This window comes from Arvicola amphibius, chromosome 12, assembly GCF_903992535.2.
Source record: "Arvicola amphibius chromosome 12, mArvAmp1.2, whole genome shotgun sequence".
Lineage (NCBI taxonomy): Eukaryota > Metazoa > Chordata > Mammalia > Rodentia > Cricetidae > Arvicola > Arvicola amphibius.
Genome location: NC_052058.2, coordinates 164,583,588 through 164,599,358, shown reverse-complemented (window position 1 = coordinate 164,599,358; position 15,771 = coordinate 164,583,588). Strand labels below are relative to the sequence as shown.

At 55.6% G+C, this 15,771-nt stretch overlaps 1 protein-coding gene across 1 annotated transcript in view; it reads left to right on the top strand.

The window, feature by feature from the left end:
* Positions 1-555: 555 nt before the first annotated feature.
* Positions 556-15,771, top strand: part of Capn5 (calpain 5) — a 50,347-nt gene continuing 35,131 nt past the window's right edge. The window contains exons 1-2 of the mRNA XM_038313826.1: positions 556-668; positions 13,657-13,851. Coding sequence (XP_038169754.1) covers positions 13,687-13,851 — 165 coding nt within the window. The 5' untranslated portion in view covers positions 556-668; positions 13,657-13,686. The remainder of the gene's footprint in view (positions 669-13,656; positions 13,852-15,771) is intronic.

Below are 15,771 nucleotides of genomic sequence, written 5' to 3'. Positions count from 1 at the left end.
GGCCAGCTTTCCTTAACTGACTGGGACCCCCTGGGTACCCCACGAGGGCCTATATTCCTCTTCTCCAGTCAAAATCTTGGGAATGGGTGTGGAGATACAGGGAGGGGTGTTCGTCTCATGGGTCCTCCCATTCCCAGCTGTCCTGCCTAGGCCCTGATGTAGTCTGTATGAATTGCATACTCCAAGACAGTCACCATCTTCTGCCAGCACTTGGTAGGGCGTGCAGATCCGCCAGGGCCAAAGCCACACTGGGCAGCCAGCGCCCCGCGATGCTCTCCTATCGCGGACAGCACTAGGGTTGGGAGGAGGGATTGCTGGGGCCAGGGCCACCCTCTCACTTCCTAGCCTCTGGAGACGCGGCCTCACCGGTTCGCATGCGCATTCAGCTGCTCGTCCTGCCTCCCCCCCCCCCCCCCCCCCCCATCCCACCCCGGGACCACGCCTCTGCTTCTAATGGGCGGAGGCTTAGAGGCTGGGCGGGACAGAACGAAGCCCCGGGGTTCAAGCTCAAGCGCCCAAGCTCCAGCCCCAGCTCGCCCGCCCGCCTCCGGGACAGCAACTCCCCGCCTAGTCCCAGGCTGCAGCGCGGGCTGGTCCAGCCTCCGCACCGGTGCCCGTGCAGTGACCTGCATCCCGGGAGTCCGGCTCCAGCTGAGGCGACGCGGCAGGTAGGAGGCGCTGCGCGGAGGGAGGCGTGTGCGAGCGCGTGTGTTAGTGTGCGTTTGGATGTGGTGTGTGTGTGTATGTGTGTGTGTGCAGGTGCAGCGAGGGCCCGTGCGTGCCTAGACAGCACGAATCGGAATAGGGGCTGCACATCCCGAGGATTCAGGGCTGGGAGGTGAGCGCTGGCCTGCAGGCCTAGGAGGCGGAGCACCCCTACACACACACCTCCCCACCCCGAAGATCCGCCCGGACTCGGCCCCACCTCCACCCGCAGCAGCCCTGGGTGAGGGGCCTCCCTTGCCTCCACCTGGATATTCCGATGCTGTGCTTCTAGTGCAGAGGCGCTGGTATGTGCTTAACATCGGGGCTCGACTCTTTCTAATCTTCCTTACAAGTCCCCTTTCCTGTCCCCACCTCGGTCCCCCTCACCCAGTCACCTTCCAACCTTTCCAAGTGCCTCCATCCCACAGCTTGGAGAAGGGCATGAGGCCAAAGACCCATCCACCCCTTCTTGGTCATGGTCCGCAGGTTGAATGGGGTCCTTCTCCCTGACTTTAGGGCTGGGTGTGTGGTACTGAGAGCAGGACGGGTCTGGCAGAGACTGGCTCCCCACCCCCAGCCCTCAGGATTAGGGGTGTAGGAAAGGCCTTCCTAGGGAGCTCAGAGGTGGAACATATATCAGTATAGATCATTAACAGGTGCTGAATGTCCTGCTCTGCCTGCCCTGTGATAAGATTCAACCCCAGACTTCACACAGATGAGCCCCAGCCATGGTAGGGAAGCCAGCCCCCTTCCAAACCTTAGAGGCTAAGGTGACCCAGCCAGAACTGGCACCCAGATCCCTAAGGCACAAGCTATGATCTCTCTGTGCCAGAGGGTGGAGCAATCAGCCAGTGTTCAGGGAGCCAGGGAGACTTTCCTGGGAAGCTCTGCCTTGGCAAGGGAGGGGGGATTGAGACCTCCCATGATCCCTTCTGGTTCTCGCTACAGGCTTAGTGTCCAGGGTGGAATTGAAGAAGACCAGGCGTGGGGTATGGTAGGCCCATCAGTTGCTGCCACTGCCCCAGGCTGGGTCAGAACTGAAGCCTGGGTGGAGTCCGCCCTGAGAGGCTTCTCTTCCCATTGAGAGGCTGGTGGGCCAGCAGATAACCCCAACTTGTTGAGTTCCGAGAATAAGGCAATCAATACCAGGAGGGGCCATCCTTGCCTGGGAACCAATAGGTTTATCCACACAGGGACTGGGGAAAGTTCAGCAAGGTGAAGAAAGGGCCTTAGAATTGAAACCGTGAAAGCACACGGAGATGAGAGGCTGCATGCCAGTCTGGAAGGGGGGTGTGTCTGACAAGGGCCTGCTCTGCTACTCTGGGGGAGAGGCTGCTGGCGAGGTTCCAGCAGGGAGGGGCCCCACCTCCTCTCTCTTCTCTTCACCCGGGCTAGATGTGACAGGAGAGGAGGGGATCTGTTTGGAGCAGGAGTGGTAGGTCCGGGGGATCCTTACAGACCCCATTGCCGTGTAGAAGCAGGTGGCTGCCTCTGGAATGTGGCCCAGGGAGGTGGGGCTTGGGTGCTGCTGGCGGGAAACCTGTGGCTTTCGGTGGCACATCTGTGGGCGTTTCAGAGGCCTCTGCCATGTTCATCTACCCTACTTTCCCCGATAGCTCTTGGGGATGACACTGAGATCCCGTCCCGCAAAAGGAGATCTTCCTTGGCGCCCCAGACAGTGATGGGAGGCTGCTCCCCACCACCCTCTGGCTTGAAGGACCTGTCTTCTTCGTCCTCGAGACTGGCTTCTTGTCTTCCTGCTCGCCCGTGCCCTTAAAGCAGAGAGCTGTCTTTGCCTGTGACTCAGTTTTCCCTGGTGAGGCTAGAGGCTACCTTGTCACAGAGACTTAGGGATGATGCTGCTGACGCTAGCTCTGGCCACTCTGCACTTTACTGTGAGGTGTTTGGTAGCCGGTCAGCAACCATTGTCAGTGAATCCCCTTCACTGAGGAAAGAGAGACTCATTTTGCAGCAAGAGGTGGACAGCAGTGGGGTTTTTTTCCCCCTGAAGTGGGAGCCTCTCTTGACTTTAGTGAATGAGAGGACCTGCTGATCACTGTAAGGCCCCTGCTTACTGTTTTCTGTCAGACTGCCCAAGTCCTTTGGCCTCTCCACATCCCCTTTATCCCTGGGGAGAAGCAGGGGTAGAGCAGCTGAGGGGCACCCTACATATGTCTTGCAAAGGGCTCAAGGGTGTAAGTCATGGCTGTCCCCAGTTACAGACAGGGGACAACCTACAGTAGCCCTGTAGGCTGGGCAGCCACCGGCAGGCTATCTGTAGCTAGTCCTGTCCATTGAGCCTTCTTCTACCTTATCTCTCAGTGCCTGTAGGGCCCCTTCCAACTACCCAAGTCCTCCAGATGGCCTCTCTGTCCTATCGTTTCTTGCTTTCTTACAGTTCCCAAAGGTCCCCAGGCTTGGCCTTCAAGGCCCCCACCTCTGTAGCGTGGTCTCTGGGTTGTGGTGCCACCCTGGGGTTGCCTCAGAGCTGGCGGAACTGCTAGCTTCCTTTAGGCCTTAGTCCCTGTCTTTCCTTGCTCACTAAAGGTAAAATGTGCCGCACGCCTTTGGGGTACCAACCTGAACTTCATGAAGCCCCTATTTGAACTCAGGTGTGAGTTTGTAGAATGTTTGCTGCCCAGTAAGGGTTGAGTTACCACGTCCTGTTGTCATTTGCTGGGACCATTGTCCTTGGGGCCCCAGGCTTCCCAGAGCTGGTTGTTGTGAGATGAAGGTGGCCACAGACTCTGTGGTCCTATGTCGCTGTGGAGCGTGTGGTCAGGTACAGAAGGTGCCGGTGGCCAGAAGAGACCAGGCCTGTTCATGGGCACCGGGTTACTCATCTCAGTCAGGCGTACGCAGGTGTGGTCAGCCATACTCAGGTGTGGGAGAGTCTGCTCATGTCCGCTCTGGTACTCTCTGACCCCTGCTGGGTGACCTGCCAGTCAGCCTGAGGAAGGGACTCCATGACTTCTCACTAGTAATGGTAACAGGGAACTTCATGGTACGTGGAGGTGGGGCAGTTGGAGCTGTAATGTCACCGTCCTCCGAGCAGGAGGGAACAGTTGGGCTCCATCACTCACTCACCCTGTCCCCTGGGCCTCAGAAATGTTCTTCCTCATCTTCGCTGAACCCCAAAATGTCAGAAAGTCAGTGGCTTAAAACAGTGTGGATTTATTTCCACTGTCCTCGGATGTCAGAGGTGAGCCGTGTGGAACGAACACCCAGCCTAGCGCCTTGGGGTGGGGGGGCTCCAGGGGAGAGTCTGGGCCTTGCCTCCTCCAGCTGCTGGCATTCCTTGTGACTGAGTCACCCCAGTGTCTGCTCTGTTTTCATTTTCCTCTTCTGTCCTCGAACCTCCCCCCGGCCTCCCTATGCTCCTGCTCTTATTTAAGTCTTACGTTGTTTATCTCTGTGTGCCCATGAGGTGTGTGTCGAGAGGCCGTCAGAGGGACAGTGTGTGTGGTTGTTTTACACCGTCTGTCTTTAGGTGTGTGGCGGAGATGAGCTCTCGAAGTCGGAGGTGGGCAGCAAGTGCCTTTGCCTGGTGAACGACTTGTTGGCCGCCCCCCTCCCTGGTTTTTTGAGCCAAAGTCTCCTGTAGCTCAGAAAAACCTAGACCTTGGACTCCTCATCCTCACCCTCCTGCCTCCAGAGTGTTAGGGACACCAGCATGTGCTACCACATGTGGCTTCATTCATTCGTTCATTCATTCTTCATTCATTCATTCATTCATTCATTCATTCATTGTGGGCAGTGGTGAAGGAGGACCCCAGAGCCTTGTACATACTTGGCAGGAACTCTGCCACTGAGCCACATGCCCAGCCCTGCGTCTCTCTTATAAAGGACGCTTACTTGCTATCACCGTTAGGACGCATCCAGGATTCTCTCCCTGTCCATCTGAAAACCTTTAGTGCTACATGAGGCCCACGGGTTTAAGGATTTGGGAGCCATTACCATCCCAAGGAAGAAACTGATTGCTTTGTCTTTGCAGACACCGCCCCCTACCATCCTCATACCCAGCTCTCTGGTACCTAAACAGCTGGTTCCTCTAGTCAAGGTCCTGGATAGCTCACACGATCACCCTCAGTGACTGAGTGTGTCCTCTGTCTGCTTCCTTCCTTTCAGGCAGGCCCTGGGCTACTTTATCTCTGGCCAGGGTGCCCAGCCTGAGTCCACAGAAGCTAGGACTTCGTGACATTAGGAGAGAGGTCTGTGTCCCCAGGTCCCTGCCGTCACCCCAGTGACTGGATCCCATTCTCTGGGATGTGCTATGGTTTAGCTCATGTGAGCTGTGCATTGCAGGTCACTGGACCCTCATGGGCACCTTTTAAGAGACAAGTGAGCTGGGCTCGCTTTAGCCATTGGGGTGGGCAGTGGGGGCTGGGCAGTGGAGGGCAGAGGCAGGCCGATCTCTGTGCTCTATATAATCAGTTCCATCCTAGGCTATATAGTTAAAACTACATAGCGAGACTCTGGAAAATAAATAAATAAGAAAATACAGAGGCCGGTGAGATACTGCTGGGTGGGAATAGGTCTGAGGGTGAGGGGTCAGATTGGGCTTTGGTTCCCAGAGGTGAACTGCTTGGCCCTTCCTGGCCCGGGGCGTTTCAGGCCCAGCTTGCTATCCGGAGGCTCAGTTTGTCTCTACCTGGGCATGGGAGGGGCCACTGGCATCCAAGGCTGCTATGGACAAGAACTCCACTCAGTGAGAGCTGTGCACAGGGTCTGGACATGTCACCGACATGTCCCCAAGTCTGCCATCCTAGGAGGCAGTGTCTCCGAGGAAGGAGCCCAGAGCATTGTGTCCTGTGAGCCACGCGTGGCCGGCTTTCCGTCCCCACAGCCAGCACCATGCCCTGATAGTTGCTTCTCTCCAGTGCGGCCGGATCTCCCAGCCTGAGTCTTGTGTGTACCTCCTTGTCCCTTCTGCCCCCTTGTAAGTTGCTCTGTAAGTCTGGCTCTCAGGGTTTGCTTGCTCCTACTTCCTCCTTCTTCCCTTTCCCCTACACCCAGTCTTCCAGCCTGCCCTAACTGGTTTCTCCATCTTCCTCCTTTGCCCTCCCACCTCTCTGAAGCCCTCCTCCTTCCCAGAGCAGGCTGGTTGGCACTCCTGAGGTCCTCCTTCCCCCCACCACCATCTGACCTCTGGAACACAACTTTCTCTGACTCTTGCTGCCCCTCTTGGCCAGACATAGGACAGGGGTAGGGGTGGGACCCTGGGGAAGAGGTAATGGGCAGAACCCAGCTCTGACATAGGACAGGCTCCTGCCTCTGCCCTCTGGGCAGGGGAAACAGTCCAGTCTGTTTCTAAAGTGGAACTTGAGTTGAGAAAGGGTACCTCAATTTCTCCACCTGAGAAATGGGTACCATTACTCATTGGGTTTTAAACCCTCAGTTTTATAAGGAGGTGGCGTTAGGGTCATAGCCTGCCCATGCAAAAAACAAGGGTGGGGGAGGAGCAGGGGAGATGACTGTCCTGGTGACAGATCTATCAGGTTGGAAATCAAAGCAGTCTCTGCCCCACCATCCATGGTAAGAACCTGTAATCCAGGGAGGGCAGAAGCTTGCCTGGGGTCGCATGACGAGATCAGTCCTTCTTTTTATTAGATTCTCTATCCTGTTGGGGAGTGAGTGGCACCTGTGTCCTGGGCCTGAAAATCTCGTCCCCACTCACCTTGGTAGGATACACTCTGCTGCTGGGAATACAGGCTGCATCTGCCGCACCCCCGCCCCACTCCTCTTTCAGTGTCAGCTCTACAGCACGTGGTGCTGGGCCGTGAGGTGTGGAGGGACCCCCTGCCCTTTGCTGCCCAGGCTGAGGGCTTTCCTGGGAAAGTGTGTCGCCAAAGCAGAGCCCGTGCAGGAAGCCTCTCCTCGGGTTCTTGGCCACATTTTCAGCTTCTTCCTGTCACTGCCATCGGCCCGCAGGAACCCAGGGACTGAAGGACTCTTCCCTCAACCCCACCCCATCCCAACAGCCTTCTGGTTCCAGAGGCCTCCCAGCTCCTGCCTGTTTATGCCACCTTCAGCAGGACCTAAGTCCCAAATGAGGAACAGCTGTGGGGTCAGGCCTATGACTCAGGCCACACAGACAGAGCCAAGAGAGAACTGGTTTCTTGCTCTGCATGTATGTGGAGGTGTCCAAGTTCCCCGACCTCCGTCCCGTAGGGCCAGCTCAGACTCTGTGATCCATGCGCCTGCCCCTGCCCTGTGCGGCCTTGGTGGCAGGGGAACAGGGATACCTCCTGGCTTTGGTGCGTCAGAAGCTCACTGTGGAGGGGGGATCGGACACTAACAGAAACGATAAAGGGAAGGGAAGGAGAAAGACAGGATTTCCCAGTGTGGGTGCCAGCCTGCCTGGCGTTGGCCGGGTGACTCATTTGGGCCTGGCCGCCTCAGCTGCACAGCCAGAAGAAGCTGGGAGCCTGGAACCCTGGGTGGCCCGAGCCCAGCTTTCTCCATCCATCCGCCTTCCTTCATCTGCAGAGAGAGAGACAGAGACAGAGACAGAGACAGAGAGACAGAGAGAGAGAGACAGGGAGAGAGAGAGAGACAGGGAGAGAGCTGGAGGCCTGGAGGGGGGTAGACTACAGCTTTGGAGGGACATAGAATATAATTAAAGCCTCCACTCATGCTGCTAGGGATGGAATCCTCACACTCTAACATGGAGACGCATACCCACCATGCTTTATCTGAAAGAGTAACCAGCATTCTCCCTTCCCTGCTCCTGGGAGCACTGATCACAGTGTGTGCTGGTGCCCGCCCCTCACCCTGCGTGTGCCCAGAGTACTGGTTACAGCCTTTCTGCCACCCTGGGCTTCTCTTTACCTGTACTGCCTGGAGGGTTAGCAGTTCTGAGTATACCCGACTGGAAAGCAAAAAATAGTGCCATAGTTTAGGTCTGGACTGTACCTCCAAACCCCCAGCAAAGTGCTGTTGACCACTGAGGAGCCCTGTGGAGCCCCTATTTCTTCCTTCTGCTTTCACTCCCAGCCGCTATGGGTTGTGAGGTTCTGACTCACCTCGAGGTCCCCAGCGTTGCCTCCAGCCCCGCACTGGAGGCCCGGAATGTAATGGGTTCGCCCATCGTTTGTTGGAACCACAAGCTGAGTCACTGTCAGCCCTGTCTCTCTGGGAGTCGGTTATCTCTGGTGTTTATCACAGTCACTGAAAGCTGATTGACACAGTCGTCATTAGAGGTGAGTTACAGATGCTTTTAAAAAAATTCATTAATATTGTTTTGTTATTATTAGTGTATGGGAGTGTGTGGGGGGTCATGTCCCAGCAGGCATGTGGAGGCCAGAGGACTACTGTGAAGTCAGTTCTTTCTTCCTCCCTCCCTCCCTCCCTCCCTCCCTCCCTCCCTCCCTCCCTCCCTCCCTCCTTCCCTCCCTCCCTCCCTCCCTCCCTCTCTTCCTTTATGTGGGTTCCAACCAGTGTCAGGCTGTACAGCAAGGCTCTTCATCCTGAGCTATCTCACTGGCCCATGTTTGGGCTTTATCAGACAAGACCTTATGTAGCCCAGGCTAGTCTTGAATTTCCTATGTAGTAGAGTCTGGCCTTAAACTCCTGATCCTCCTGCCTCTAATTTCCTAGTGTTGAGATTGCAGGCTACACAGCACCATGCCCACTTTTGACACCCCTGGGAGCCACACTAAGTGGGCACCGTGCCAACAGAGCAACACTCCCAGTCCCTACTCCACAGTTCCTTTCGTCTGTGACTGACATTTAGGTTGCTCCCATATCTTTGGTGAATTCAACTGTAATGACCATGGCATGCGGATATCTCTTCAGCATGCTGATTTCATTTCCTCAGGATATGGACCCAGGAGTGGTATTGCTGGCCAAGGCTAGTTCTATTTTAGATTGTTTTGTGAATGTGACAGGGTTTTAGTATATAGCTGAGGTTCGCCCAGAACCCTCGGTCTTCCTGCCACGACCACCCCATGCTAGGACTATAGGTGCATGCGTGTTTGCTGCTGTCCGCGGAGGTTGCACGTCTCACCGGCTTTGTCTCATTTTTCGAGGACTCTCCCAGGTGTGAGAGAGCACGTCTTTTTGTTTTGATTTTCTATTTCCTCGTGGCTACTGATGCTGAACTGCTGTTTGCGTCCCCGATGCCTGTTCATGTTTCTTTTTCTGAGAAACACCTCTTCAGGTCTTTTGCCTGTTTTCCAACCGAGCTTCTGCTCTGTGGCCACAGGGCTGCCCAAGTTCCTTATTGTGCTAGAAAATTAGTCTCTTATCTGAAGTGGGCTTTGGTTCTGTGGGCGCCCTGCCTCTCCCCCCCTTCTGCCCCCATTGCTGGGATTAACGGCTGCACCCCCACTGCCCACTGGGATTAAAGGCTGCACCCCCACCCGGCAGAACTCCAGGTTCTCTGTGTTTGTGTTCCTTAGGACCCTCTGGTCTGTAACTTTTTCTTTTTTATGTATGTGTATGTCTGTGGGTGTGTGCACCCTAGTGCAATGCATGAAGGGACCAGAAGAGGGCATCAGATCCCTGGAGCTGAAGTTGTAGGTGACGTGAACTCCCATGTGGGTGTTGGGAACAGAACTCAGGTCCCTGAGGGAGCGGAAGGTGCCCTGGCCTCTGTACCTCCTCTCCAGCTCCCCTGTAACTTTCCATGCTGACTTTGGTATCAGGGTGATCTGGCCCTGCTTTTTAAATTGATCTAATGAAGTCATGTAGTAAGCCCTGTTGTTTAATGCTATTCCTGTGAGCTCCATCTGTGGGGCTGTGTACAACCAGGAGTTTGTTTTCTATTATTCTAACAGACAACAACAAAACCCTCTCATGCAGTCCTTTTGGATGGTCCATGAGTAGTTTCTAATATTCCACATACCAGATTTTACTGGGGTTTGACATGTCTGGGATTCCCGCACTTGGGCAGTAGAAGGAAGAGGGTCAGGAATTGAAGGCCTTTAAAAAACAAGCTTTCAACAGAAATCTGTGCAAACATTCTTGTATTTCACTGAATCTGTGGGACAGCTGCCATGTCTCCGTGTAGTGAACTAGACGATGGAATCTGTGTTGCTCGTACTCAGGGGGACAAAGCAGCTCTGCAGAGTCACTGTGTGCTTGTCCACACCTGCTGGGTGTCAGAGCTCCTCTTGTGCTTTCCTTGTTTGGTTTCTGAGGATGGAACCCAGGGCTTCACTTGTGCTAGCCCATCACAGTGCTGCTGAGCCTCGCACCCAGCCTGTGCTTAGGTCACGTGTGAGCTCTTGGGTCGTGTGTGAGCTGTCGGGTTGTGTGTGAACTGTAGGGTCGTGTGTGAGCTGTCGGGTCGCGTGTGAGCTGTCGGGTCGCGTGTGAACTGTCGGGTCATGTGTGAGCTGTCGGGTCGTGTGTGAGCTGTCGGGTCGCGTGTGAACTGTCGGGTCGTGTGTGAGCTGTCGGGTCATGTGTGAGCTGTCGGGTCGTGTGTGAACTGTCGGGTCGCATGTGAGCTATCGTGTCATGGTGCCTCCTCTCTCTAGCCCTGCATGTAGGATGGGACGGTGTCTCGCTATGATTTGAGTTTGTGCCTCCTTGCCGATGGGTGGAGTCCAGCACTTTTCCTTCTATTTGCTAGGTGTTTGGAGTTGCTCTTTTTTTTAATAGTGTGCTGTTTTTTGCTTGTTTTGTTTTGTTATTGCCGATTTTAGTTTTATTGTTATTTTATTTTATGTGTATGGGTGTTTTGTCTGCGTGTATGTTTGTGTACCACACACACACATGTGCCTGCTGCCTGTGGAGGCTAAAAGAAGGAATTGGATCCCCCGGAACCGGAGTTACAGATGGTTGTGAGCCACCTGGTGGGTGCTGGGAACCGAATCTGGGTCCTCTGGGAGAGCACCAAGGGCTCCTAACCGCTGAGCCAATTCTCTGGCTACAGGTGTTGCTGGTTGCGGAGTTCCTCTGCTGTTTTCTGGGGATTGATTCTGTGTGTAGTGTGAGGTGGGGTCAAGATCCTCTTCTTCCCATGTGGAGAGCAAGGGAAACCATTCACTGGAACAGTGGTTCCGAGTCATAAAGCAGGTGTCATTGTACCCATGGGTTGAGTAGATGCTTCTAACCTGTTCCATTCCACCGATCTGTTTGTCTACCCTGGCAGTGTCTCGGTGACCAGGACTTTAGGGTTGGCTGCCTGACCTGGGTGTGGCTCCCCTAACTGGGCCTCTGTTGATGGCCTTGGTTGTTCTTGGCCTTTAGTGTGCTGTTGCGCTTAGACTCAGCCTGTTCTCTGATTGTCCTGGCTCCGTTATTTCTCCTTCCAGAGGCTCCCACTCCCGACAAAGACCCTGTAAGCTGTGTGGCCTCTGCCGGCCTCCAGCCTAGTCCATCCCTGGGGCCCTCTAGTCTGGGCTTAGTCACAGTGGCTGAAGGGCAGGGCCGCAGTCAGCTCAGCCTGGCCAGTGGGGTGTGGGCCCTCGCTGGCACACAGCCATCAGGAAGGTCAAGAAGCAAGCGGACGCTTGGTCCAGCAGGCAGAGGTGGGTGGTTCCAGCTGGCCTGAATGCTGACTGCACGTATGTTTGGGTATCACGGGCGTGCCTGGTGCCCATGGAGGCAACACGAGAAGTCTGAATCCCCTGTTACAGTTGTGAGCTGCCATGTGGGCGCTGGAAATTGAAACTCCATCCTCTGCAAGAGCAGTCAGTGCTCTTAACCACTGAGCCACCTCTGCGACCCAGGTCCTGGGTCTCCTGAGCTTACTCTTTGTAGCTGGGATGGAGTTCCTGCCACCCTCAACGTTTGTTGCAATGCTTCTGTGTTACTGAATCCCAGCGTCTCACCGTGGGTAGTGGGGATGCAGAGGTACTTGGTGTAGCACCTGTCCTCAGAGGGGGAAGTGGGAAAATGAGCCATGAGTATCCAAACAGACACAATGCAACTGGTGCTGGGCTGGGGGGGGGAGGTGGGCTCTGGATAGCCAAGGAAAGGGCTGGATTGTGTTGGAGAGGGGAAAGCCTTAGCCCACTGCTTGAGGGACCTGTGAGAAACGCCTGACAGCGGAATGCTGGGCTCCAGGGTAGAGGATACAAGGGTGAGATTGTCAGGGAAAGGGACGTGGGTGGAATCAGATGGCTGGGAAACCCAGCCTGTCCTTAATGTGACACAGGGTCTTGTCAGCTCAGACTCAGCCAGAAGTGGTCACGCCTGGAGCACAGCCCTGGGGAGAGAGGCTGGCGGTTCAGTCTGGGTTTCCTGTCTTCCTGTTTATGCTTTGCTTTCCGAGATGGTGCCTGGAGATGGGAGAGGCTATGGTCTGTGACCCCTTGAGACTCTGGCCCCATGGGGTACTATGTGGCAGCAACCTCTTGGTTGGCACACAGGGGCTGAAGGGTTAGAGGCCAGGTCCCCGGAACAACTCCAGAAGTAGGCCAGGGTCACCCTGCCTGTCAGGGATGAGAGGAATGACTGGGGTATGCATGGTGGAGACTCACTCCTGTCCATCCATGCCCTCCTTCCCTACCCACCCAACTCCTCCTCACCCAGTTTCTTCTGGCTACCCCATCTTTTCTTCCTGAGAGAGCAGATCCTCTCCGTGAGCCTGGCGAGTGGCCAGAAGTTTCATTTGCCATCCTGGCTGTGTGATCTCAGCCTGCTTGCTCCCGCTCTCCCAGCCCTCTAGGCTCCGAAATACTGGAATCCAATAGCTGATTTCTCGGCTCCCTGATCTAATTCTTGTGACTTAAATTGCTTCCTGAGCCCCAGCTGCTGAAGCCTGCAGGGCTGATGAACCTGCTTCGTGCCTAAGGGCCCTGAGGTTTTCTAGTCTCTCCTTTCTCTTTTCCCAGGCCTCCGGGGCAGAGGGAGGCCTAGGGCCAGAGGAGATTGACCTCCCTGGGCTGAGGAAAGGCCAGGGAAATTAAATGGTTGGCTTGAGGCCACTGGCAACCCTAGGTGGATGATGCAGACAAAGAACAAGGTTTTGCAAGCCGGTCATCTTTTCTTTCCGGTCTCTTCCCATCCCTGGAGAATCCTCCACCTTCCCTTCCTTTGGGCTACAGCTCAGTTGGGGATTGTATGGGGAGCCATTGCCTAGTACTCTCTCCTGAGGCCAAGGTGGCCACCTCAGCCTGAGGACCTGGGTTCCAATCCACTGTCTCCATGGGGACATGAATAAGGTCCCTTACCTCACAGAGCCTCAGCCCTCATTCTGAAAATGGCAGCAAGTGTCCCCACCATCGCTCTCAATGCTGGACACAGCAAAGCCTCTCACTTAGTGGCTTTGCCCATGGTGGGTTCCAGAGAACAGGAACCTCGTTCCTACCTTGGCGATGAAGGATAGGGGCTCGGAGAGGCTGAGCCACTTTTCCACAGTTATCACCCAACAGATGAGAAGTGCCTACATCCCTCCTGCTATCAAACTTTGCTCTAAAACCATTCTAAGAACTCTGCCTCAGTTTCCCCTCGTGGTCAGCCTGAACCTCAATAAAGACCACAGTGTTGGTCTACGTGCGCCCCAGAATATGTAGATTTGGAGAGGTTGAAGAAGGAGTGTGAGAGACCAGACCTCCGTCAACACTCCTGATGGGTCAAGCCCTACTGGTTCTGGGCACAACCCCTGCTCTCCGGGGCCTTCTCTGGCCATACTGATGCAGGGTGTGTCCCTTGGTCATTGTTCATTTAGGGCTGGCTAAACAGGACTGGGAGTGTGAGGTGGGTGTGGCCTGGCCAGCCCTGGACACTGGGCACTGGTGGCCTGAGGGCTTGGTATCACCGTCCAGACACCAGGAAGGAGAGACTCTTAATAGCTGGGGCAGGTAGTCCGTACCTGTTGCCTCTTTGCCCGATAGCAGGTACTGGCTGTGTGAGCTTGGGCAGACCTTTGCCTCTCTCCCTACCACCTTTCCTGCCTGTGCTATTGGGATGCTTCTGGGAGGGGGGTACAACAGTGGTCGGAGCTCAGTGGGGGCTGCCCGTGTTTGATGGTCTTCTTGCCCCCCTGTCTTCTAGGTGCCGCCTCCTCTTGGGGTCGTGGTCACCATGTTCTCCTGTGTAAAATCCTATGAGGACCAGAACTACTCGGCGCTGAAGCGGGCCTGTCTGCGCAGGAAGGTGCTCTTTGAGGACCCCCACTTCCCAGCCACTGATGACTCGCTCTACTATAAGGGTACCCCAGGGCCCGCGGTCAGGTGGAAGCGGCCTAAGGTTAGTTTCTGCCCCCCGCCCTCCCGCCCCCCACCCAGGGAGAATGGATCCCCGATCCCACCGGCAGCCTCCTGCCTGGTCTGGCCCTCTGAGGCATAGTGCACTCAGGGACCAAGGACTGCTGGTCTCGGCCTCCCTTCCCATGGCCATGTGGGGTGTATGCGATGTGCCGTGGATGGGCCCCGTGTGCAGTAAGATTGGAGGGCAGGTTTGCTTTGCTGATTTTCACGTCGCTTCCCGTACAAGTAGAAGCAATGTACTCTCATGAAGCTGTAAGGATGGGCAGCAGGTGGCCAATGTACCGCCCGTACCCTGAGTGTTGGTGGCCTTGCCAGATCCCAGCCTGGTCTAGGGCCCATGAGTTGCATGCTTAGCAGAAATAGTTGGCCCTGGGCCATGACTTTTGGTTCTGGGTCTTATGTGGGAGGTGGGCATAGGAGTTCTGCCGAGAGGGGCTCCTAGGGTCTCCGTGAAGGGGAGGGTGCTGGAGGACCCAATCCAGGCTTCACCTGGGACAAAGAGACAGTCACTGAAAAGGGACTTGAGTGTGGGAAACCAGGCTTTTCCAGGTCCCTTGGGCAGGTCGTCACAGCTTCCTCCATGCCTGTTCTCAGAGAAGGCACCTCAGCTGCAGGGTCAGGCTGGGGGGAAGTGCAGTCACACAGAGACTATTATGTTGGGGTATCAGGCCCCCTCTGGCAATGACAAAGCAGGTGGGACCTGGGGCACAGGAGGGGAGCACCCCCACCTCCTGGGCCTGGCGTGTTGGTTCTGAGGGCAGGTGGATCCAAGCATGTCTCTACGCTCAGAAGCAAACGGCAGTCAGATTTGTACCATCTGGTCTCTCTGGTCCTTGGACATTTGGAGAAAAATAAAATTTCACATTCATGTCCCTCCCAACAACCAGCCTGGGGCATCTCTGTGAAATGGGGCTCTTGTCAGGCAAGGGAATTGAGGCTGAGAGGAGAAGGGACCACACATTCAGGAGTCTCGCTCTGGCCCTTCCCTGACACAAGATGGACCCTGGGTTCTTTGGCCTCAGACCTTGGGACTTGGGGGGAGTTTCTGACGCTGGCTTCCTTCTCTGACCTAGTGACAGGATTTTGGCTCTATTATCCCATGTCTGCTTCGGCAAGGCGTAGGGTAGGAGCTGGTTCTAAAGGGCCTTTGTGAGATCCTGGTTCCCAGGAGAAAGGGTGGACACCTGAGTCTCCTGCCACCACCCCCAAGGCACACTGTCCTTGCCCTGACCCTCTTCCTAAGACCGTGGACCGCAGTCTGGAACGGGCTTCAAGAGGCCCAAGGCTGCACAGGGCAGGCTGGCGGCTAGGAAGGCTGGTGACTAGGTGTGACCCGATGGAGTCACTGCCCTCTCAAGGCCCTTTCCCCTGGGTTCAGGAATCCTATCTCCTCCTTCCTTGGCACCTATCCAGCTGCCTTTCCAGCTCCCGCTGAAGACGAAGAACACATTGCCTACCCTGGCAGGGTCACGGCCAAATGGTTGGCGGCAGAGCAGGAGCCACAAGGCAGTCGCCGGGCTCCATTCTTGGTCAGGCCTGAGCCCACTGGACAGAGTGTGTTCCCATGGGCATGATGCCACAGTTAAGACCTGGACTTAACTGGGGAGGGAGGGCAAGGTCGACAGTGGAGGGGAAGTGGAGCAGCCTGGCTTGGGATGGGTTGCCAGCTCCTGACCGTTAATGCCCAGCCACTTGGCCTCTGGCCTGAGGCAGCTGTGCTTCTGAGTGGTCCTATTTCCTGGGTCCTGGGCCTGATGCATTGTTTGTAAGCAGAGCAATCAGCTATTTTCCCTACAGCCCATTCTGATTCTACTACCTCTCTCTCAGTTGGTCATTAGGGTGACTTCTCTGTTGGTAGAGATTCTCCTTAGACAGTCTCTGAGGCCGAGCCACTCAGTGT